Here is a 26,286-nt window from a genome sequence, read left to right as displayed (position 1 = left end):
GCTTGGAGATCCCATCTAACTTGAAGACTCTGTGATCCAGAGGACTCCTCCTTTACTTCCCTCCCCCATTCAAAGAGGAGTTAGCTCTCCCTCCTCAAACTTCCTAGAGTAAGTTATCTAGATCATCTCTTTGCCCTGGTTGCATCTTACTTTACATTAGACATGTCTGTGTATATGCTTTCACTGCCTTTCACCGCCAGTGGAATTGCAAACTTTTTGAGGGAAAGAACTGGGACCTGCATGTTTTAATTTCTTTTTGGTCTGGTCCCATGCTTTTTTTAATTTAACTTTTAATTTATGGAATAAAACAAGCATTTATATATTATGGAATAGTACAATAAAAAAGGATGATTGTACATGAAACTATAAATCTACTATGCACCACTTTCTATTCCTTCCAAATATACAGCATATCCCATCATTTCTTAACTATAGAGAAATCACAGTGTGGAAGCTCCCTTCACTAATGCAAATTGTAAAATCTCTCCTGATAACTTGATCTTAAAGGTTTCCTGGGGCACTGAGAGGGTACTTACTCATGGTCACATCATTTGTGTATTTTGTGGGACCATAAACTTAAAACTAGAAGGGACCTTACAGTCCCATCTCTTTATTTTACACATAAGAAAACTATGGCCCAGGGAGGTTCTATTACTTGCCTAAGGTGTCATACGTAGTAAATGCCAAAATGGAATTTGAACCCAGGACTTCTTAACTCCACACTCGACCCTCTTTCTTTCAATTATGCTACTTGAAATTAGGTTCTCTTGATTCTAAGACTGGTCTTCTATCCATGAAGTTAGGCTGCTTCTCAGCTTGCACATTGGAGGGAAGATAGTTGCCTGATCTGTGATTTCACTGGTATGGGGAACTTCCTGGTGAGGAAACTTTATCTACCAGTGCAGATGAGCACCATCTCTGTAACTTATCCTTAGACAGATGCCTAGAACATCAAGAGGATCAATGACTTGCCCACAGTCACACAGCCAGACAGTGTCAGAGGTAAGATTTAACCCTAGGTTTTCCTGGCCTTGAGTCCAGTTCTCTATCCACTATTTGTGTATGGGGTGTAAAGGGAGGACTAATACCTCTGGTATGAGGGCTGCTCATCCATCTTTGGTGTCCACCTGCTCACCCAACTTTCTCCTATGGGTCCGAGAAGCTATAGCATGTGCAGTGGCCATACTGAGATAAAACCGTGTTGGCAGGGGATAACTGACAAATCTCTTCGTGAGTTAGGGGTGTGTCGACCCCAAGCACATGAAGACTTCCCCCAGGGGAATGGGCAGATAAGAAGTTTGTTCCAGCAGCCATTAAAGCAACTGAAGCAGGTACTGTGGAGCACTCAGAGCCTGGTCAGACATCAGAGACACCAAGGTCATCCGTTGCATCCCAGGCCATCCCCAATGGTCTTGACTTTTGTCCTGCCATTGGACTTCAGTGACTCAGGAAGACAGTGAGGCTGATGACTTTGTGTACCTCTGCCTCACTTAAATCAAACTCACACATGAGTTAAGACATCACCTGTGATGTCACTGGTCCTCTTTGAAAATGAAGGATGAACAACACTGGCATTATTTTGTTTCTTCCCCACCATCAGCCTTGTCAAATAGGCAGGGCAGGTGTTATGATCCCTCTTTGACAGATAAGGAAACACTGACTCAAAGTGTTAAAGTGACTTACTTAAGGATTTGCTGCTGGTCAGTGTTGACTGTATCCTAGCTACTTAATAAATAGTGACTGAATGATGGGTCATGGCAGAACCAGGACTAGAACCCAGGCCTCCTGACTCCTACCTTCACTCTCTGTCCTTCTTCTCTGCCTCCTCTGTCATTTCATGGTAACTGAAAACCCTTTCGCAGAGAGCAGCTACAGGGTGAGGAGATAGTGTCAGTCTCAATAGTCAGAAAAGTTTGTCTGGCTCCAAATGAAGTTTAAGGTCTAAGGGCTAAGTGCTGAATGAAGCCAGAGGAATACATTCTTGAACCTGTTATAATCCTAGTCATTGGGATGGTCTCAGGATTAGTTTACTTTTTTATTAAAAAAATATTTTTAATGAACAAAAATCTATTACTCTCCTTCTCATCTCCCCTTCCATTGAAAAAACAAAAACCAGAACCCCCTTCTAATAAATAAGCACAATCAAGCAAAACAGATTCCTTTCATTGGCCACGTAGGATCGGTCATGTTTGCTGATACCCATGAAAGACAGCATAAAGCACATTCACGTAGGTGGGACTGCATAGGAAAGTGGCCTTTCAAATCACCCACCACCGCCCCTTGAGCAAGCAGGCAGCCCAAATCCATGAGTTCTTCTAAAGCATCTTTCGCTGTGAGACACTGATGGGTTAAATGTTTCTGGATTATATCAGTATACAGTGGCTCTTGGCTTCTCTTTTCCTGGGACACCTGGAGTTTCCCAGATTTTGTCTTCGTTTTGGAAGCAACAGGATAGAAGTGCTGCACCTTTTTTTGCTGTGTCTCAGAAACCTTAAAGGGAAGCAATAAATAAGTAAGTTTCAGAGAGAGATTTTGGCTCAGTTTAGGGAATGAGCTGCTGGGGGAGGTGGTGAGTTCCGCGTTGATGGAGGTCTCCAAGCAGAGGTTGGATAATCACTAATCAGGGATGTTGCAGAGGTAGCTGCTGTTTAGGCACAGGTTGAATTTGATGACCCCTGAAATTCTGGGGCTTTTTTGATTTGGGACCTCTGTGCATTGCACACACTGGACCCTTCCATACCTCTCTAATTAAAGGCACTCTTGCTGTTTTGTGGACCACATCTGGTGGAGATGCTTACCACTGCAATCTCCAGAATTAGTATGGACATATGCACAAGGGAGGAAACACAAGTGGGAGACCCAAGTGCAATATATATTGAATGGAAAGCTGATTCATTATGTCTGGGAAGTTTTGAGGTAGTCTTCTTGTCCCTCCACCACTCATCTGTGTGAACACATCTAACCCTCTTCAAGGTTTCTCACTGCAAAGAAATTGAGCATACAAATACTCTTTTATCATAATCAGCCTGGTTCCACAGGGTAATTCATAAAAGAGCTAAAAATATATTGAAATTCAATATTGTTTTAGTCCAAATCAATATTAATAATTGTTTGCATTTTTAAAGTGCAATTTACAATTGAAAAATGTACAAAGATCAACCAGTAGTTGCTAGCGCATCAAATTTCCCTATTAAAGGCGCAATTCTTTAACTTAAAAATGTATCTCCTACAACAAGAGATGGCATTGATCCACACAATGGTCATTTATTATTTACGTGGACAACATTAGAAGTTGCCTTAATTATGCATGAGCTGAAAGGTCAGTAACTTTCATTTTTAAGTTCTTGACTGTTCCAAGGAAAAGGTATCTATAAATACACCAGAGTCCTGTAAGAAGGCTCCTGTGTAGACCAGTTCTCCTCAAGTTGCTGTTCCCAGCTGTGTATTGACATGGAGAGGGATCAAAGAAGGTATTTCTAAACTACTTGCAGCCCAAAGGCTCAATGCCTGTCTCCCAGGGGTAGACTGAACTGTTTTGTGTGAGAAGAAGAAGATGAGATGTGCCCAGTGGTAATGGCAGCTAAGAAAAACTGGCTCACCTGGCAGACCTTTCAGGGCATCCAGGCACTCTGAGTGGGTGTGATCTTCTTGGTCAGAGATTATCAGACAAAATCATTTCCTGCCTGGACTCCAGCTGAGTGAGTTCTGGACAGAGAAAGGGATGAGCAGACCTGTCTCAAGGAACCATTTAGAAGTGAACTTGACCTCAGTGGCCAAATGGTCCCTTTGAACAGCTGTCTCAGAAGCAGATCAACCCAAGGATAGATTATAAACATTATTTGTGATAAATTGAGGAGGAAGCGGAGGTATGCATCCAAGAGGAGTTTGCATGACCAGGTCCCAGTGTTCCTCAGACTCCTTGTCTCCACAAGTTCAGTGTCTTGCACATAGTAACAAATGTTTGTTAAATTGAATTAAATGTGAACCAGGTATTAAAACTCTTTGATTTATGGTGAGGCTAAATGCTTAACCACTGAACATCCCTTCATTTAAAACTGCCAGAGGAATAAAAGATGTGCGAATAAAGCACATTAAACTCTTCCAGATTGCGCAAGAGATTTGACTTTCCCAGGCTTCCACAGTGCCATGGCCAGAGTAGTAACTAGGAATGGAAAGGTAGTATGGCATAGTGCCTAGAACCCTGGACTTGGAGTCAGGAGAATTCTGTGACAGACACTTATTAGTTAACGTGACTCTGAATAAGTCACCTAACCGTTGTGTACATCAGTTTCCTCATCTGTAAAAAGCTATTATATGACTTCAAATGTTTCTTCCTGCTCAACTAAGATTCTGTGAATCCTTGCTCCCAAGGCAAATTTCTTTGCAGGGGAGGGGGACAGAGTAGAAAGCAGTGTGATCTTGGGCATAACTGGAGTAAGGGCAGCCTCTTACTCACATAGATGTACATAGTTAGATGTACTATATCAATGGGAAGGTGAGAGTTGGCAGTGTGGACCAACAGAGAACCACAAGGACAGTGGTCCATACGGGGAGGAAGCATTCCCCCCGCTTATGTTGGCACTCTGGGACAAACACCTTATCACACCCTACATGGGATGGAGCTAAAATGTACTTTGGGCTCTATCTCCTTGACAGACCCCCCCCCCCCCAAATGGCTCTTCAGTTAGGGTTTATTCCATAGGTTCCCAAAATGGGAAACAAAGCTGGGCTGTAGTGGAAAGCACTTGGGGGTGTTGAATAAAAATAAGGGGGCTTTGGAAGCATAAGGAAAGAAGGAGAAAAATTTGAAAAACCATTCATACATGTTTCATCAGTTATATAACAGAGTTAGTCATAGTGATTACATTATTTTCCAAATAAAAACACAAAATGGAAGTTATAACTGATCAATGGTCAAGTCCTCTGATAGATCTTAATCAGCAAGTGTTGGCAGGTGAGGGAGCAGTTCATTGTCAGGAAGTCCAGCATGCATCAGTAGGGATGTGTGCTATCTAATGACTTGTTTACAATATGATACTGTATAGTTTCTTCATACAATATTGCATCATCAAAATTTCAATGCGGGAAAAAACCCACAAATTTACAACAAATTATTAAATGAGTCATTTAAAAAATACACATTTTTTTGAAATGACACACATTTCAAAAAAACCATTAAAGAGTTAAAGAAAGTAGATTTCCAGGGGGGCTGTTGAGTAATTTTTTTTGTAAGGGGGGGCGGTAGGCCAGATAAGTTTGGGAACCTCTGGTTTATTCAGTCAAATGATCAGTTCCTAACCCCCAGGCCATTCAGGTAGCATCTGGAAGCAACATGTAATAGGAGTCTGGGGACTTGGGATTCATCTCATCAAGGGCCTCCTGTTAATTAGCTCTGAGACCTTGGAGAAGTTATTTCGCCTTGACAGAATTGTGGATCTAAGAATTGGAAAGGACCCTGGAGTTCATCTTGTCTCTTCCCTACTGAGAAGCCTTTTTTACAACCTTCCCAACAGGTGTTCATTCAGCCTGTGCCTGAAAACTTCAAAGGCAGAGAGCTCCCCCGCACCCCCTCCCCAAGGCAGCCTGGTCCACTTTCAGACAGATCTAATTGGTAGGAAGTTTTTCCTTACTCCAAGTTCAATTCCCCATATCTTTTATCCATTGTTTCTAGTCCTTCCCTCCTGGGTCCCAAATGGAGCAAGTCAAACCCTCTCTCCCATGTAAAGGTCTTCAAATCCTTGAAGACAACTTTCATGTCTCCAAGCTAAACAACCCAAGGTCGTCCAACCATCAACAGTCAACAAGTACTTATTAAGCACATGCTATGCCAGGGACTATTTAAGTTACTGAGGATACAGGTAGAAAAAAAATGAAACTGGTCGCTTCTCTCAAAGAGTGTATGTACATTCTATGGATCCCTAGTAGGGTCATTCAACTACTCCTCTCTAAAGTTTAATTTCTGCAGCTCCAAAATAAGTTTGCCAGTTCTTGTTCCACCTACCTAGTTTGAGTTTGTGAGGATCAAAAAAAAAAAAAAGGGTGGGGGTGGGGAAGAGGGGCAGATTATGCTAAAGTGTGGGACTGGTAAAACTTTAGCTGTTCCCATAGGATTTCTTTTGGCTGCCAAATGTTCTCACCTCAACTCGTTCTTTCCTAGGAGGCCTTGAGGTGTTTACCATTCTGCCCTTAATGTTCACAGTAGCTCAGAGATTCAGAACCTGGGCACCACCAGGCTTCTGAATTCCCCCATGGAGGAACAGGAGGTAGGTGTGGCTCAGGAGCTAAGCAGCATAGGTGATTCACAAAAAATGAATTCTGGATCCTTTAGGAGCCCAGCCATGCTGTCCCAAGGTCACTCAAGGGAGACTAGTGGAGATACTCAGGGAACATCCCACAGATGGCAGGGATGATTAGCATTGCTCTATGCTCCATAAGGTAGGGACAGGCTGCTGAGGTAAAATCCCCAATTGTTGCTAAAAGAGACTAGTAAAGTCACTACGCTGCAGTGAATGGGAGCCAGATTTGGTGCTAGAAAAACCTGGGTTTGAGTGCTGCTTCAGACACCTGTAGCTGTATGACCCTGGGCAAGTAACCTAAGTCATTGGGCCTGAGTTTCTTACATCTCTTATACAAGGGATGATGTCTAAATTCCCTTGCAGCACTAAAATGTATGATTTCTATGGTGACATAACTGAGAAATAAATTTTGCTTGGTCTGGAAAAGGAGCAGATTGGTGTTTGCAAAGGCAAATATAAAAAAATAAATGCACAGACCATCCCAGCGGAAAGGACGCTTTCTGGATTCATTGAGCCCCGCCCCCTACCCCGCCCCCTACCCCGCCCCCTCCCTCACACTCTGCTCCTACACCCTTTACAAGGGGAAAGTCTCTCAGAAGAGGTGATTTGCTCAGGATCACCTGAACCCAGCTCTCTTGGCTCCCAGTCTAGCCCTTCTCCCCTCCTCCCTCCATTTCTTTCATATCATTTGCAGCATACCTGGGTAGTCTGGTAACTATTTTTATGCAGGTCTAAAGTCTGTAGGTAATCTTTGCAGATTTAATGTTACCTTTAGTGCTCTGTGTTAATTGGCTGCAGAATTTTAATGAGCTAAAATTGAGAAGAACAAGGAGAGAGGCCGGTCTCCGGAACAAGTGGGCGCTGCGAGTCAGAATCTCCCTAAGCAAACAGATGGAGGTGGAGCTCTCTGGGGGAGGATGTTTGTACTGTTTCAGGGAGAAACAAATTAGCTGAGCTGGCTGTGGCAGGGAAGCTGAGGAGGGCTTGGGTGAGCTGAAGCCCCAGATGTGTGCAGCTGTAGGAAGCTAGGCTGCCGAGCCCGGCCTCGCAGCCCACTTCTGGGCACATCGTGCCCCAGTCGAGATTAGGGCAAGCACGGATTTCTTTCTCTTGCAGAAGTTGCCATAGCAGCCTCACACTGCCCTTTGTGTGGGGGAGGGAATGAGCACCAACTCCCATGTGACAGAAAGGATTGTGTACCGAACTTTGCAAGGGCAGATGTGGTCTGTGGTGCTGTATGCATAATTGGAGCAGGCAGATGGGGAGACCTCTGCGCTCTGACCCAGAGCCTGGAAGAGGTGGGTGGAGGTGGAGTTGAGGCAGCAGCGAGTGATGCCGTCTTGGAAACCAAAGCTGCCCTGCCTCCCTCAGGTGTCTCTGCCCTCGGAGTCTATCCATCCATTCCTGCAGGGGCAGATGTCTCCGCTGCAGGTCTCATTTATGTGTTGCTTGGACTCTGATGGGACTCTTGCCCAAAGGGTCGAATTGAAATGTCCAACGAATGAGAAAATAAAATGAAGACACATCCCTTACCTATGGCACTGGGCATAAGGTTAAAAAGTTAATTGGATTTCTGTTTGCTAGGTCATGTTTTCTGTTTGTGCAGAAGGGGGAGGCATTTTGTTTTTACAAAAATCAGTGATGTCAGCAGGGCTGATTAGAGAAGACAACATAGATTTTTGACAACTGAGCTTTGTTACCCAGGTCCCATCCCCCTTTCAATAATACAGTTCTCATGTTTCCTAAACCCCTAGTCTAACACAATACCTAGTACAGAGTAGGCAACCCATTTAATTAAATTGAGTTGAATGAAGGTTTGGGGAAACATTTCTCTGTTTTTAGGAAACCACCCTTTCCTCTATGATGGTACCCACTAACCCAGAGCTGGCTTCCTTCGAACAATGGCAGGCACCTCCACTTTGGAAATCAGAAAGCAGCTCTGCTCTTCTTTGCCATGTTGGCTGTTCAGAAGGTGTTTTAAATGGGGTGTGTGTCTCTATCAGACTGCATGTATGCATGTGTGTAATGCCTGCTTGCACACATGTGACTGTGCTATGTATACATTTTTGTGCACACGTGAATATCACAGCTGTGTTCTGCAGATGCATGCTAACATGTGTCATGCATATGCATACTATTGTTTGTGTGACTGGATTATGTTTGTGTGTCTGCACATTCATGATTGTAAGTGAACTAGGTACATTTGGGTACCTGTTTAGAAGATAGATTGCCACCCTGTCCTTTTGCCCTCACTACCTGAGTTTTCTTGTTGGGACCTCAGTGATGCTTTTCCAGTAACACAAATCCTTCCACCATCCATGTATTCTCACCAAAGCATCTACTTTTGTGTGGAAAGAGTTGATGTCTGGAAAGCCGTGCAGGGTGGGTTCTCTCCCTTGCTGTGGGGAAGATGTGTACCTGTTGCAGTTTTTGTTTGTTCAGCTTTCCTCCTGAGCCCCTGTGGGGAAGGAACCTCCCTAGAGACTGAAATCCAAGGCAACAGAAACAAGCTGAGGATGGATCCAACCTTTGGTGGCTCAGGGACAATGTGACACAATGCAGGCAACATTTAAGAGCAAGGAGCCATCTGGCACCATTGTCTCACTGGGCTAAGGCTGACTGTGATGTATGCCGACAAGCAGCAAGGATTTCTGTGTCTAACAGAGGCAGGGAGCACTCCTCCTCCCCTGGGCTCTTGGAGAAGGCTCCTGCCTCACGGTTTATTCCCATCAGTACCAGCGAAATGGGCTGTTTGGAAGGTAGGAGGAAAGGAATCTTCATGCTTTGTTTTCCAGCTGTACCTGTTCAGGAGTCCATCAGTGACCCTTCTCAGGTGAGAGCTGCTTTGACTGGTGACTGTGAGGGAAGGGGACTCCCTTGATCTCTCAGCAGTGGGAATCAACCAGGAGAGGAGGTCAGAAACCTTTCTAGGCAAAATTCCCCAGGGAAGATTCCAGGCCAACTGTGCTAATACCCAAACTCAACTTTAGTCTGTCCAGGAAGAGAATCTCTTCCTGACTTCTAAAAGCTTGCGTCTCCTGGATCTTAAAAGCTCCAGGGTCGAGGGAAATACACTTTGGGCATGTGTGGAGAAAAAAAAGCATTCACGTTTTCTGAACTCACAGGCCTAGGGCAGGTTAATTAAAGTCAACTGAGTGAAAAAAACAATTACATGGAAGTGAAGACAGGAGAAGCTTGAACCTGTAATTTAGAACTTCTTAAGGTCTGTGCCAGTCTTGCCAGTCTGGAACCTTCAGTTCATTTCCTTCTGTAGTATTTGAGTGGGTACAGAATAGAGAGGGTAGGGAGAGAAGGGGAAAAACTGTCTGTGGTTCACTGCCTTCTGGTACCACGAGGCCCCTGGCAGCCTGCATTTTAATTGCCTTATGTTGAAGTAGAAGGAGCGTGTGGGCTTTCATCTTCTCCTCTCCCCCAACACCGGGACCCTGGGAGGTCCTCTTATATTCCTGATTAACTCTCCTCTCATTGACTCCAGCCGGGCCACCACAGCCAATGATAGGTTGTCTGTCAGACAATTGCACTTGTGGGAACCTTGCCAAGAATGTTATGAACTGCAAAGCTGTTATTACTTCAGAATAAAATATGTTTGTGCCAGTGCACAGACTTGGGGGGAGGCAGGAAAGCTTCCTGTTGCAAAGCAACACAGGCCCTTATCCTCACCCCAAAAGAAGTTGGCCAAAAAAATAAAGTTCATCCCAATAAAGAAGGAATCCACCATCCCATCATGGCCTTGTTCAGGGGCCTTCTCCATATTCCTACAGTCAGTACCCCACTGCTCTATGTAAGCCTCTGGATAATCCAAAATGAAAAAGAATACCAAAAAATGCTAAACAGTGAGGAAGCCAGAAATGGGGGCATCTAACAGAAGAATGTGATGGCTGAAAGCTGGAGAAAAAGGAAGGTGAGCAGGTATAGTGAAGAGGACCAGGAATTAACTCTGTACTTAGAAACAGAGTGGCCTCATGGAGGAGGTGTACATGTCCATTCATTGCTGAACAGCAGAACTCAAGGCAGGCTTACCCTTTGGCCATGTCCCTGAACCTGGCTCCATCTCTCCAATTTGTACCCTGCTGATGGTGTGGAATGGATTGTTAGCTGCCTCCTGACTGATTGCCTTTCAGGCCCCTAACCCATGCTGGGATGGACAGGGCCCGATGACCACTCTCTATCCCTCCTCCATTCAGGACATTCTGGAGGCAGTGAGGGGAGCAGAGGGGAATCGTGGCATTGACAGAAGTTATAGCAAGGGGTATTTCATGTTAACTGCCCACTGCATCAGCACCAACTTTCCATCGATAAAAACTTCCAAGGTTTATTAACATGCTACCTTGGTGCGTGCGAGTGGCAGCTTGGCTGCATGATGGACAGTCTCTACTTGGAGGGAGCCCATTAGAGATTCTGTCCTGCCAGGCCCTGTCAGCTCTGATGCTTGCAACCCCCAGGAGGAAAGAAAGGACAAACTATGTTCCTGGCAAAATCTTTAGCTCCCACACGCAGACTCATTTGACTGAACATATGACCAAGCTCTGCTCAAAGCCAGATATGTGACTGATAACACTCAGCAAATATATGGGAGTGCCGACCTGGACATCCTCTACCCCAACCTCACTTTTCTGTCTGTGAAATGGGAATGCTCCACATTAAGACTCAGAGAAGTTGAGATTTCTGCTTCCCCAGGGAAATTGCTGAAGAGCATCCCAAAATTCTCACTTTTTTCTGATCATTCAACATTTCTTCATATACACACACACTGCAGTTGGCACCAAGGCATCAGCCAACTTCAGAGCCAATTGAAGCTTCAGTAAGATGCCAAGGAGGCAGCTCACAACAGTGGGAATAAAGCCCAAGGCTGGATTCAAGAACCTAGTGTCTTGTCCCAGCTGTGTGACCTTGAACAAGCCATTTCCCTCCTCTCAGCCTCAGCTTCCTTATCTGGAAATTGAGGGATCTGACCTATATGACCTTCCAAATCTGGCATTCAAAGAGTTCAAGACTAGGAATGTGAGACAGGAGTCCATGGAGTCCTGAACTGAACCATAAAGGCATAGAACAGAAAGAATTAGGACAAGGAGCTTTTAGCTGCATGTTCCCTCCCAGTAGACTTTCTTGTTGTCTCAGAGAGCCATAGATGTAGGCCTGGTGAATGTGGAGACTGAGAGAGACCCGTTGGCTCCCTCACAGTGTACTGTAATATTAGATTCCTAATCCTAACTCTTTTGAGGTCATTCTGAGAACATTATAGCAGGAGATCCCAAACTCTGATACTTGGGCCACTTCAGGAACTAGAGGTTACCTCAGCATCTCTTCTGACCTGAGCCTGATAACCTTTCTCAAGAATAAGGGGAATATAGAGAAGCTGCCATAGTTTAGCTAGCTTGGGGACAAACAATGCTTTGCCCTCAGGGGTCAACATGGAAGAGGCACAATTCCTGCCTCAAGGATATGCTCCTGTTCTTTGTTGTCTCCTCCTTTAGATTATTAGAACCTTGCAAGTAGGAGTTGTTTTGTTCTTTCTTGGTCTTCCTAGACCCCTAGCACAGTGCCTGGCATGTGGTAGGTGCTTAATAAATGCTTGTTGATTGATTGATGAGCCCCACTCTACATCTCTAACCTCATCTCACTTAAATCTCTACATACTGCCCCTTGAATAACTACTTAAAGAAGCCCATTCATTGAATGGGTGCATCTCACTCAAAGTGAGAATGTGATAAGACTTCACCTTGAAAGGGCCAGGGTCTCCGACTGCATCCTGGGCCATCTCCAGTGATCCTGATAAGTATCTGGCCACTGGACCCAGATGGCCCAGGAGAATAAAGTGAGGTTGGTGACCTTGCACAGCCCTCCCTCACTCAAATCATAGTCAACTGCAAGTCATGTCATCATCTTGATGTCATGGTCCTCTTCAAGAATGAAGGACAAACACAACAACGATGGCAACCACTGTCTTCTGTTCCAATCCCTCACAGTTGTGCAAAGGCACAGAGTGCAAATGATCCTTTAGGACAATCTGTAGAATAGGTTTTTCCTGTCCCACCATGACTACATCCTTGGTGGGATTGACTTTGGTTCCGCCTTGCTCCTTATACTATTGGACTGTCTGTCATCTTTTATGTAACCATATAATCCTTCCTTACCCCTACCATCTAAGACTGTACTCTGTGCCACCTCTACCCCTGACCTTCCACCCTTGAAATCCCATCTAATTATCCATAGTCTTCTGTCCTACTATGTGGTCCCACCCATCCTGGACTATTTTCCTCACATGCAGTTTTAGCCAGCTTATGCTTATAGGTATTGTGGGTGTTCTTCCAAGGGAAGAAGCAATGAAAGGAAATAGGATAAGTCATTTACCAGTGCCAGTGAGAAGTGACCTACCTATTCTTATGCTGTAAGGAAACACATTTGTTGTAATATTGTAATAATGATAATTACATTACAATGGTAATGCCATTGTAATGTACCATGATCGGTACACCCACTCTCAGAACATGGACAACTTGTTTCAATTGTGTCCAATTCTTTGTGACCTCATTTGGGGTTTTCTTGGCAAAGATATTGGAGTAGTTTACCATTTCCTTCTCCAGCTCATTTTACAGATGAGGAAACTGAGGCAAACAAGGTTAAGTGATTTGTTTTAGAGTCACACAGCCAGTAAGTGTCTGAGGTCAGATTTGAACTCAGGTCTTCCTGATTCCAGGCCTGGTGCTCTATCTACTGTGCCCCCTAGCAGCATCCTCTCCATAATAATCATAAGCAGCATGCTCTCTGTATTACCAGAAATCATGTTCCTGAGGTTTTACTATAAGCAAGTCACTCCTTGCTGTACTGCAGTGGTACCCCTGAAGTTGTACTGTAAATAGCATGTCTGCTGTCACACCATTAATAGTACACTCATTCTGGTGGCATAAAGCGTCTACCCACCATTTTCCTGTAAACAATGCATCCACCAGTGAGCAATAAGCAGTGTACTCACTGTTACACAGTCAACAGCATGCCCATCATCATTATGTAAGCAGTGTGCCCACTGGTATGCTGGCAACAGTGTCTTCATCATTGTATCATTAGCAAAACACCTAGCGTCCTTTGTATATGCTCATCTAAAAAGAGACCATTCAGCCTACTAACCCTCCTTGTTTTAGGGATCCTGCCTTGAGAACCATTGATCTGCATTCATTTCTCTCAATTTCCTCATCTTCAGAATGTGGCCATCCCAGTTGTGACTGCTTAGAGAAATGATTAGAAAATATATCTAGTCAGTGAATAGAATATTGGACCTGGAATCAAGAAAACTTAGTTTAAGTCTAGTCTCAGACTTATTGGCTGGGTGGGCAAGTGACTTAACTACCACCTGCCTCAGTTTCCTCTTCCGTAAAATGGGAATAATTACAGTCCTTATCTCCTAGGATTGTTTTGAGGATAAAATGAGATAGCATTTGTAAAGTGCTTTGCAAATTTTAAAGTGTTATATAAATACTAGCTATTATTATTTTTCGAGAATTGGTGGACTGCGGGTACAGATGGTTGCATATGTGTTCAGTTTTAGTTACTTTGTTGGTTGGGTTTACTTAGCTATTTCTCTTTGAGTTAAGAGAAGATTTGGAGGGACCAGTATTGATAATGGCCATTGTACAAAAACAAATACATTAGTAGTTTGCTTGTTTAAGGAATACCAACCTTTAAAAAATCAGAAGGAAGAGCTATTCTTTTTGCAAATCAGTCAGAAACATTTTTTCTGAACCTCCACAGATGTCCTACTCTGATATGTCATGGTGGTCTGGGAGTAACCTCAGGCTCTTGAAGGATGTGCCAATGATGCACAAACTGTGACAGTTTCTGTAAAGCTAGAAAAACTTTGTGAATGGCCCTGACCAAAAGATGACACTTTCTGTTCAAAGATAAGCCTAGCGGTATGCAGAGAAGTGCATCACTGGCCATTTGACCTGTAGGTGATCGATTCTTTGACCATGAGAACCCATCCAACAAGGAAAAAGACAACTGACCTGCAGTTCTACATGGACCCCTCCTGCGTTCCCAGAGATCACTGAGGAGCAGCATGAAAAGGATCAGAGTGCAAAGAATCACATCGGTTTTAGACCCTCTCCAAATGTCAACTTAACTAGTTGTGCTTTAAATGTGAGGTCTTTGTCCAGATCCAGAGTGCATATAATACTGGAGGAACTAAGCCACATCTGTAGTGATAGTCTCTCTATGAATGACATCAGAATACTTCTTTAGAAATAGATGGATAGAAATACGACTCTCCCTGGGGAAGAAAATAAAGAGTTTGGCAAGGATGACTTCATTGGGTAGCCAAAGGCAACATAATTTCACAGGATACTTGGTCATCTCATTTTGCAGGGTTCATGATGGATGTAGGTGAAAGACAATTATTAAGATAATTGCCACTTATTTTCCAGCATCTGCAAAGTATGAAGTAAAGAAATACTATGAAGAACTTGAAAAGATTTTCTGAAACAAATCAACATATACTTTAATACTTAATGATTTTATTGCAAAGATGAACAGAGTATTATAGAGAAAAATACGGTTCAGTATAAAAAAAATGCAAGAGTACCAATACTTGTAGTTTACTCAGAAGCCTCACCTATATATCCAGAATGCTTGCTCTTTTTCAAGAAAAGAGTCACAAAATACTGGACATGGTGAACGATGAGCAACATCCTAATATGATATAGAATTCAGTATTTGCTAACTATAGAAATGGGGCAGCTGGGTGACACAGTAGATAGAGTGCCAGGTCTAGAGTCAGAAAGACTCATCTTCCTGAAGTCAAATCTGCCCTCAGACACTTACTTAACTGTATGATCTGGGTAAGTCACTTAACTGTGCTTATCTCAGTTCCTCATCTGTAAAATGAGCTGGAGAAAGAAATGGCAAACCACTCCAGTATCTTTATCAAGAAAACCCCAAATGGGGTCATGAAGAGTCAGGCAGGACCTAAATGACTGAACAACAATTATGGAAATAATTTCCAAATAAGATTATTTTGTGCGATCAGATTTCCAATACCAAATTAGAAGAAAGAGTAAAGATGAGAGGACACTGAATGCAATTATTACAGCTCTAACCCAACCTATTTAAAATAGCTATTGATGATGAAAAATGAGACATGGATAAAAAGTAAAGACATTAACAATGATTATCACTTCTTATGAAAAATTCAGCCAATGTAAAATAATCACCACAACAGAAAGGACAAAAAAGCCAAGAAGCTGCCTCAGCTAGCAAATACTTTATCTCCTTGTCAAATTGGAAGGAATGACAGTAAAGTGCAACATTGATTTCAAGTACACAAGCTCATCTGCAGAACATTATATAGTGAAAGAGCAAGATCACCTCACAAAATGAAAAACAGTGAAGGGGAAAATAAGCCTGCAGAAACTTTGGCATGAGAACCATTGCAAGAGCATAGAGATGAAACTGAAAGGCTAACAAATAGATGCAAAATGGAGCAGATTTGCCAGCATTTTTATAAAGATCTGTTTTTTAATCATTCCAAAGTGGAACTCGGCACTTATTTGTCATTGGATGATTCATAATGGAGACGTACTCTATATAGGTAATGAGTGTAGGAAAAATTTTAGGTGGAGCTCAGAGCTTCTTAAACATCAGAGAGAATGGAGAAAGAAATGCTATAAAATGTATTGAATGTGGGAAAGCCTTAAATCAAAGCTCAGACTGTATTCGGCTCCAGAGAATTTGCCATGGAAAGAAACCCTATAAATGCAGTGAGTGTGGAAAAAAAATCAAGAAGAGCTCAGATCTTAATCTCCATCAGAGAATTCATAGTGGAGAGAAAGCCTATGAATTCTGAAAACCTTTCAGGTGGTGCTCAGGCTTTCTTAAGCACAAGGGAATTCATAATCAAGAGAAAACCTATAAGTATAATGAATATGACATAGCTTCTGGCATAGCCCAGAAGCTGTTCAGACTCAGAGAAATCATATCAAAGAGTAACATTTCAAGTAAGATAAATATGGAAAATACTTCAGTCAGACTTAGTCATAAGCTTGGAACTGGAAGGGACCTTTAGGGATCAACTAGTTTAGTCTGATCTCCTGAGCACCTGACCTGCGTTGTTTACCACATTGTCTCTCCCCCAACTTTGGTAAGATTGCAGAAGGAGAAGCATGGGATCTGGAGTCATGACTGACCTGGGTTCAAAACTCATCCCTGCTACCTAGTTCCTGTGAGACCTTGAGCAAGGGCCCTTAAACTTTTTGGGTGTCAGTTCCCTTTTCTATAAAATGAAGGAATTGGGCTATGCAATCTCTAAGGTCACTTCTAGCTCCAAGCCCTGTGACAATAGAATGTCCATATTTTAGTGGTTCTAAAGCCTCAGCTGTGTAAGCAACTGAAAATGGCCCACTGGGCAAGGGAGCTAAACCTGGACCAAGTACCCACAGGAAAAAAAACACACGCAGGAGGTGATATAGTTTTGAAGTCACTTAGGAATGATTCCTTGAGGCATCTTAGAGTGAAATAAAGCAAAATAATTTGGATTAATAATGAAAACAATAAAAAATAAAAGCCAATCATGGACGATATTATTCCTCCCTCCAACCCAAAGGAATTATAGAAACAAGATTGAAAGTGACCTCAGAGGTCATTTACACCAAGTCCTTCATTTTACAGATGAGGAAACTGAGGACCTAGGAGATTAAGTGACTTGTAGGCTGCTAAGTGGAGCAGTGGATAGAGTGCTAGATCTGGTAGGAAGACCTGAGTTCAAATCTAGTCTCAGACACTTTATAGCTGTGTGGACCTGGACAAGTCATTTAGCCTCTTAGCCTCAGTTTCCCCATCTATAAAATGGCCATAATCATCACACTTACCTTACAAGGTTGTTGTAAGGATTAAATAAGGTATTTGTAAAGCACCTTGCAAATGTTAAAGCATTATTTAATGCTAGCTATTATTATTGCCTAAGATCACAGGGATAGTAAGCAAGGAAGGTGGGATTTGATCCTGGGTTCTCTGACTTCAGGGACAGGATTCTTTCTACTATACTATGGTGTACCTTCCCCCCCCCCCCCCCCCCACAGCAAGAAAACATCAACAAATACCAACCCGCATAACAACTTTCTCATCTGTATAAGATTTTGTTAAGAATGGTACTGTAGAAAGTGGGAATAGAGGGTTTCCTTGGTGGAGAAATAAGAGAAGAGAATGGGCAGGCGTTCACAGTTAATTTCCAAAGCACACTATATCTTCACAGTCACATAACAGAGATTTTGAGGCTGCAAGTTCAGGCCATATTTGTTGTTTCTTGAGGGAAATAAAGCATTTGATTCCATAAGAGAAAAGATAGACATAAAAGCTCTCCTATAACAATTCATTTTAATAATTTGATGAAAATTTATCATGTGTCTCATATATGGAGGGCACTATGCTAGGTACTAGGGAAACAAAACCCAAAATGAAGTAACCCTTGCTTTCAAAGAGCACATGTATTATATGACTATGTTAATTAAGACCATGCAAGACACCTTGATGGATACCACTTCAGAGATGCTCATTTGAGTCCCACCCTTCCAGGTGGGCTCCAGTTTGTCCACAGTTTTCCTGAAATGTTGTTCTCACAGTTGAACATAATACTCTAGACATGGTCTAACCAGGGCAGGATTATTACCTCCCATGTTCTGGACATGATTCCATTAATTTTTTTTAAAGGCCATGTCTCATTTTTTACTTTTATTATATTTGTAGCCAACTAAAACATATTTCTTTCACATAGTTGTACATACACACACACACACACACCTATCCTAAGTTCTAGTGAATCCTAATGATGGTGATTTTTTAAAATCCAAATGAATAATTTGACATTTATCCTAATTTAATTTTATCTTAATTGATTAAGCTTATCACTCTAGAACAGAGGTTCTTAATCTGGGGGTTTGTGAACTTTTTTTTAAAGAAAGCATTTTGATAACTCTATTTCTTGGTTTCATTATATGTTTTGTTTTATGCACTTAAAATCATTCTGAGAAGGGTCCATGAGCCTCACATCAAAAAGAGGTTAAGTATCCAGCTCTAGCCTATCGAGATATCTCTGGGATCTTGACTTTCAGCTTTATGCCATTTATGCCTTCATACATGTTGTTGCCATTCAGTTGTTTCTGAATCCTTGTACTTCACTTAGGATTTTCTTTTCTTTTATTAAATTAATTATTTTTGTTTTTCAACATTCACTTCCACAAGATTTTGAGTTCCAGATTTTCTCCCCATTTCTCCCCTATCCCTACCCAAAGATGGTGTGTAATTTGATATAGGTTCTACATATACATTCACATTAAACCTATTTTTACGTTAGTCATATTGTAAAGAAGAATTAGAACCAATGGAAGAAACCACAAGAAAGAAGAAACAAAACAAAACAAAAAAAGAGAGCTAATAATATGCTTCAATCTGCATCCAGATTCCATAGTTCTTTTTCTGGATGTGGATAGCTTTTCCAATGAATATTTTGGAGTTGTCTTAGATCCTTGCATTGCTAAGAAGAGCTAAGTCTATCAAAGTTAGTCATCACACAGTGTGGTTGTTACTATGTACAGTGTTCTCCTGGTTCTGCTCACTGCACTCAGCATCAGTTCAAATAAGTCTTATCAGGTTTTTCTGAAGTCCTCCTGTTCATCATTTCTTATAACACAATAGTATTCCATTATATTCATATACTGCAGCTTGTTCAGCCACACTTAAGGTTTTCTTGGCAGAAATACTAGAGTTGTTTGACATTTCCTTCTCTGACTCTTTTTACAGATGAGGAAACTGTGAGGCAAACAGGATTAAATGACCTGCCCAGGGTCACAAAGCTAGAAAGTGTCTGACACTAGATTTGAACTCAGGAAGATGAGTCTTCCTGACTCCAGCTCAGCATTCTGTCCACTGTGTTACCTAGCTGCCCTACATCGCTGATAAAAATATTGAGTGGCCAAAGACAGATTCCTGTAACACTCGCTAGACTCGTTGTTCCAAGTTGACACAAACCTGCTAATGACTAGTTTTGAAGTGTAGTAATTCTATTGAAACTTGAGTGCATTCAGGTATACCATCTTCTGACCCATTTCCTCATGTCCACGAGAATGATATTAAGAGACTTTGTCAAATACCTTGCTTAAAATCTAGGTATACTGGGTCTCTATCTTTTCCTTTCTCTATTAGCCCAGCAAGCCTATCATTAAAGGAAATGGGGTAGTTTGATGTGATCTGTTCTTGAAAAAGCCATTCTAGGTCTTAATGATCCATTATTTCCCTTTGTAAATGCTCACATGACATCCCTTTAACAATTTGTTCTATAAGAAAGATCCTGTATGTACCCAAACATTCACAGTTGTGCTTTTGTCGTAGCAAAGAATTTTGAAACAAAGCAGATTCCCCCTTTTGGGGAATAACTAAACAGATTGTGAATGTAATTGAATATTATTAAGTTGTAACTTAATATGTAACAAATATGAAGAATTCAGATAAACATAAGAAGATATATGTGAACTGGTACAATAAACAGAACCAAGAAAACAATACATACGATGACCATAAAATTAGTAGAATGTACAAAACAAATGAAGGTAAATACTGGGTGATTATAATGACCAAGTTTGACCCTCTGGAAGAATTGAAAAACATAGTTCCTTCTGTTCAGTGCAGTGGTGTGAATCTATGGATGTGGGATGTGGAAAAGGATGTCAGATATGGTTGTTGTTTGATTAGTTTTGGTGAACATTTTTTTCTCTTTTAAAAAGTTTGTTAAAGGATTAGCTCACTGAATCTGGGACAGGGTGGAATAAGTGTGGTGAAATAAAAGTTAAGTAAAAATATATCAATACAAATAAAACTTTTAAAATAATAATGTACTCTAGAATTTTGCCAAAAGTCAAAAACAAGCTTATCTACCCTCTTCCCTTGTTTTGAAAATCAGGGCAGCATCTGTTCTTGCCCAATTCTGTGCCTCTTTTCCACTGTCCAAGATCTTTCAGAGTCCACGCACAATGACTGATAATTAAATCCTCTGGGTTTTTTTTGTAGCCTAATCATCTAGGGCCTGAGTACTTCTACTCACTGAGAATATCCTGGTGCTCTCTTGTCCCCTCTCTATAAACTCCTTCACCTATCCTTGAAATCTTTATTAACCATTTTCGTTTGGTCGTTCTCCATCTGAACTTCATTCTCCTTGGCAGAGAAAATGCATGCAAATATTTAAAAAAAAGAAAATAGATGCAAAATAAGAGTTGGATAGTTCAATTTTTCTCTCCATCCTGTCTTATCACTCCAATCTGTCCAGAAGAGCAGTCCTATCCCTTCTTTGGTCGTCTGACCTTTGACGTGGATTTTAAAAGGCCTTTTTTGTTCTTACCATTCATCTCCAACCTCATCTCACCCTGAGATTTAATACCCCTAATATTATTTTTACAGGACCATGACATTCTTCTGGGACTCCTGAAATGGAACACAATACCCCAAATATGTTCTGACCAGGGCAGAATACAGTGAAATGATAACCTCTTGTATTCTGGATGTGACTCTCAGTAGGCTGCATGGAGTAAGGAAGACCTGAATTCATATCCAGCCTTAGATACCTATTGGCTGTGTGACCCTGGGCAAGTCACTTAATGCCCTCTCTACCTCAGTTTCCTCATCTGTAAAATGGAGATAATAATGGCACCTACCTCCCAGGATGGTTGCTAATATAAAGCTTTACAAACCTGAAAGCATTAGAAAAATACTAGCTATTAGTATCCATGCAGCCAAAGATCTCATTAGCTTTTTGATGGCCATCTCTCACTAATGACTCCAGTAAAGCTAGCAGTTAGGGCATACTAAGCTTGTCCTCTTTGCTTTCATCTTTTTCTGCCTGTCATTCTAGAATCTAACTGGGCAGTTGAGTTCCCTGTGCAAAAGTATCTGTCATTTGAATCAGAACCTTCTATTCTTTCTCCTCAGAATCCCTTATATTTGTGACTTTACACTTTCATTCTTATGATCTTCCTATCCCTTTCTGGTAGACTTTAACCGGGGAGAGAGTCACATTCAGAGGACCAAGGTTCAGTCTTGGCTCTGCTAGTAAATTACTTATTCTCCTTGAGCCTCAGTTTTTCCATCTGTAAAATAAGCAGTAATTCTCACTTTCCTTTCCTCAAATGGCTGTATTGTAAATCAAATGAGATAATGTATGTGAAGAATTTGTGGTTATACATCTCTCTTCATGTGTTATTAGTAAGGCAACTCTCATCAAGCAGCCTTCAGTGACTTCAAGCTAGTGGGACAACTAAGTGGTACAGTAGATAAAGTGATGATGGGCCTGGAGTCAGGAAGTCTTGAGTCCAAATCTGACCTCAGACACTAACTAGCTGTGTTGCTGGACAAGTCACTTCAACTCTGTTTTCTTATCTGTAAAATGGATAATAACAGTACCTACTTCCCATGGTTGTTGTGAGGATCAAATAAGATGAGAGTTGTAAAGTGCCTGGTCCATTGGAAGCACTATGGGAATGTTAGCTATTATGTTATTAGAATTCTCCAAAGCAATCCATCAGTCAGCATCATTCTACAAGCATTCATTTACAGAGGTATGCAGAAGCTGGCTTCTTCAGGCTCAAGGGCTGGCTGCTAAATTTTTGTAGGAAATCAGGACATGATTTATTGCTTTGTTGATTCTGTAGACTGAAGAAAATGATGGAGAAAATATTAATAATGCAGATTTAACTTAAGAGAGTATTACACACACACACACACACACACACACACACACACACACAGAATTGATTGTTAAAGATTTGCAGCTCATCCTGAAAAGCATCTGCCATATGCTGGCCACTGTGTTAGGCAATAGGGATATAGAGACCAAAAAATGACTCATCCTGGACCTCAAAGAGGTCATATTCTATGACATGGACAACATGTGTGTAAACATTTTATATACATATATGCACTTATAAATTTGTAAAATATATACAAGATAAATACAAGGTAAGCAGGAGAAATTTACCCTCACTCTTCCTTAGGGAGAGATAAGGAGGGTAGTATTGTATAGGAAAGGTGGAAGTAAGCATTTAGTAATCACCTACTATGTTCTGGACCAAGAGCTTTATAAATATGATCTCATTTGCTTCTCACAATACTCTTGCAAGTTGGTTGCTGTTATTATCCTTATTTTACAGATGAGGAAACTGAGGCAGGCAAAGGATAAGTAACTGCCCAAGATCATATGGATAGAGCATGTCTGAGACCAGATTTGAACTCGGGTCTTCAGGTACAACACTCTACTGTGTCTCCTCTATAACTGCCTCCATAGGGAGGAAAGTGCCCAGCTCTTTCCCTTACTGGCTATGTGACCCTGGGCAATACTTCCCTGGGCCTCAGTTCTCTCATTTATAAGTGAGGGGATTAAATGGCCTCTAACATTCCTGCAGACTCTAAATCTATGATCTTTGACGCAGAGGGATATATAGCTCTGGGTCTTTCATTTTAAAAGTAGAGATTTTCCTGATGGGGGTGTGTGTGAGTGTGTATATGTGTGTTATTGTTGTTCAGTCATGTCTGACTTTTTGTGACCCCATTTAAGGTAAGGAGTGGTTCGACATTTTCTTCTCTAGTTCATTTTATAGATGAGGAAACTGAAGTAAGCAGCATTAAGTCACTTGTTCACCGTCACAAAGCTAGTAAGTGTCTGAGGCAAGATTTGAACTCATGTCTTCCTGACTCCAGGTCTATTGCCCTATCCACTGTGTCACTTAGCTGCCTGGATAGATAAATATACATACTCTTTGTCCGTCTACCACTTTCTATCTTTGCAATTATAATGAGGAAACCAGAATCTGTCAAAGATAAAAGCCAGAGGCATTCTCTTGAGGGTCCCTCTTTCCTATCCTGGACCAACTTGATAGACTGGAAGGCAGTTAATTCCCACTTATTCCCCTGGACACATTGATTTTTCCCTAGGGAATATGCCCAAATTTTAGAGTTTCTAGAGTGAGTAGACTTGGTGACACAAAGCATTGGGTCTGGCTAGTTGGTCATAGCATGTAGAACTATGAGCCCATCACTGTCAGAGGGTTTAGGTTGTAGGGCATCTCACCTCTTGTTAGGGCTCATTCTCTATCTAACAAGGGTGAAAATAAAAGCAGTGAAGCAACCAACTCTGAGAGAATGGCAGTGTTGAAGCTGGCTTCCTGTACCCTTCTTTAGAAGGGGTCACAAGGATTCAATGGTTCCCCTTGTAGAGGAACCAATTAGAAGTGACATGCATTTCTGTCTGCAGCTATCATGGGCCTGAGATGGCCCAAGACTGGCCATTAGCTCAGTTTGGGTTAAGTGATAAAGTAAACAGTTTACCTAGATCTCCTGCCTAGCCTTGGCCCAGGCCTTCTAGGAGATGGTGGTTGATGGTCTGTATCCATTTAACCCTTACAGGTGGTACCAGGATGAATTTGCATCCAGGACAATGAGGGAGGAAGGTACAACTGGCTCAGGAGAGACTTTCTCCAAGCGAGACTAAACGCCTTCCAGACTGACTCTAGTGTGAGAATTATGAGGCTGGTATTAATGTTCGCCTGCATCGTGCTGTTTGGGACTGCAGGACTTGTGGTCTTCATGCACCTACAGGATCCAGCAGAAATCATCCCTCAGCAGACACCAGGTTAGTGACCTTTGCCTCCCTGGCTATTGCTTGTGGTCTTTTCCTAATCAGGGACGGGTTTCTCCCTTCACAAGGTTGATACAACTTAGAAGCATCAAGACTCTCTGGATGCTTTCCCAGGCCCCAACACAGAATTATCTCCTGGGATCCTGGGCCCACATTGGAGCACAGCATCTTAGCTCCATGAAGAAGAATCATGGGCTGGGGGCAAGATGGGCTGTGGTCAGCAAGGGGTAATACCTCTGTTTTGTTTGGGGAGAAATTCTTCCTCCTCCCCCTCTCAAGGAAACGGTATAGTTGGCAACATGGAATTCCCTGAAACTCTGAGGTATGGGCAGCTTCCCAAGGACCTGTGCCCAATTCTGAGGACTTTCAGAGCTGTTTCTCCCCCTTGTCAATATTTAGTCCTATTAAGGAGTCCAAGAAGAAAGAGAAAATCTCTTGTGTTTAAATCCTACCTACGATGCATACTAGCTGGTTATGTGACCCTTGGCAAGGCACTTAACCTCCAAGTGGTCCAGGTACCTCTAGGATTATGAGTAGAAATAGTCTAATAGATCCCCATTGGTAGGCAGAGTAGATCCCTATACCAATGAAATCTATGCTGTAGGTAAGAAAACAAATTAAAGGTAGCCCAAATGAAAGGGATCTTCTCCTAAAACCAGCTCGACTCAAACCCTTTGGCATCCTGAGAAAATGATAAGTCAAGCCAAGAGACAGTGTTCATCAAACAAAGGTGTCTGCTGAAGTAGGAGCCCATTAGTTTAGGCTGCATGGAGAAAGATCCATTATAGCTCCCAGGCCTCTTTCAGTTTAGGAAGATATTGTATGATAAATGGGATGTGCCCCTCATCCTTCCCCTCTGAGGCTGTGATTGGGGGACTCCAGATGCCCTCAGACATGTATAAGGGGAAGAAACAGAATTATGGAGTGGACCTCTCAGATCCTAGAAAGATCTGTCCTTGGCCCGGAGGCAGATAGGAAGCATCTTTGTACGGGGAAATAAGTCAGAGGGCCTGCATTCAAATCATCTTGTGTGACATTGGGCAAGTCAGCACCTCCCTGTATCTGTTTCTTCATCTGTAAATAAAGGGTTGGACCAAATGACCTCTAACCTACCATCCTCTCCAAAATTATGACCATTTCAGCCAAAAATAAGAGGCTCCCCCTCTAAGACAGTGATCTAGATGTGTTGTGGAGGTGTCATACGGACCATCATACCGAAGGTAATACACACTTTTATTATAAAGCAACATCTCTCTGGGCAGCTAGGTGGCTCAGTGGATAAAGTGCCTGGCCTGGAGTCAGGAAGATTCATCTTCCTGAATTCAAATCTGGCTTGAAACATTTACTAACTGTGTGGTCCTGAGCAAGTCACTTAATCTGTTTGCCTCAATGTCTTCACCTGTAAAATGAGCTGGAGAAAGAAATGGCAAACCACTCTGGTCTCTGCTAAGAAAACCTCAAATACATTCACGAAGAGTTAGACACAGTTGGAAAATGACTGAACAACAATCTTCTCTCTGAGTTCATGTGGTGGATAACTGCTGCCTCATATATATTTACCACAACACAGAACTTACGGAGGTAAAGATCGAAGTTTTATTGTTACGCCCAAGTATAAGTTCAGACCTCAGAGAAAACCTGAATAATCATCAAGATTCTAACAAAGTTTCCTACAGGAAAAGTTATGTCAGAGTGACAAGAAAATAATTCATTTATATATTGCAACCTTGTAGATTCCTCAGGCCATAGAAGGTAAAGAAAAGATAGGTCTATAATCCCATACTTAATTCGACATCATAACAGTTAGTTAAACAGAGTCAGAAACTCACACATCCCCTAAGGAAACAAACTTCATAGTCAAACAATAGGTAAATTAAATCAGGTTATAGATTAAACTACATGTAGAGGATTCACAATTGGCTGATTGTAGGGGTAGATTTACAGTCCCCAAGGAGACTGGGGCAATTGAGATCCTTCCTGTCTTTTTATCTAAGGAGTATTTAAGACTAAGTAAATTTTCACATCCCATGGGACAGGTTTTGATGAGGAGAGGTTAATGTTAGCCAAAATTTGCAGGAAAAATAGTGCTGAATCCCAAATAATTCAGAAAAAGACATCTTTCACCAGAACGGTTGATTTTCTCCACTGGGGTTAGTTCCTTTTGGCTCTATCTCAACCTTCTCTAGATGGTCCCCTTTATTCCCCTCCCCCACCCCATCAATACTTGGTAGTTTGGAAGAAGCTCGGCATAAGACACACCCCCCCCCCTTTTTTTCCAGAATGATACATTCTGGGTTTCTCTGGCCC

The 26,286-nt window shown here is 41.9% G+C and overlaps 1 protein-coding gene and 1 long non-coding RNA gene across 3 annotated transcripts in view; one reads left to right on the top strand and one right to left on the bottom strand.

Moving 5' to 3' along the window:
- CHST8 (carbohydrate sulfotransferase 8) overlaps positions 1 to 26,286 on the top strand; it is a 214,770-nt gene that overhangs the window by 44,378 nt on the left and 144,106 nt on the right. For both annotated transcript variants that reach the window (XR_011972126.1, XM_072632031.1), the window contains exon 2: positions 23,748 to 23,973. Coding sequence is in view for 1 of the 2 variants with exons in the window: in XM_072632031.1 (XP_072488132.1) it covers positions 23,865 to 23,973 (109 nt within the window). In the remaining variant the exon portion in view is untranslated. The remainder of the gene's footprint in view (positions 1 to 23,747; positions 23,974 to 26,286) is intronic.
- LOC140519210 (uncharacterized) lies at positions 2,157 to 6,258 on the bottom strand. Its single transcript, XR_011972125.1, has 3 exons — positions 6,138 to 6,258; positions 3,600 to 3,705; positions 2,157 to 2,490 (listed from the first exon to the last, which is right to left on the bottom strand). It is a non-coding gene; the product is annotated as an uncharacterized lncRNA (long non-coding RNA).

Source organism: Notamacropus eugenii, chromosome 1 (genome assembly GCF_028372415.1).
Source record: "Notamacropus eugenii isolate mMacEug1 chromosome 1, mMacEug1.pri_v2, whole genome shotgun sequence".
Lineage (NCBI taxonomy): Eukaryota > Metazoa > Chordata > Mammalia > Diprotodontia > Macropodidae > Notamacropus > Notamacropus eugenii.
This window is presented reverse-complemented; position numbering and strand designations above follow the sequence as displayed.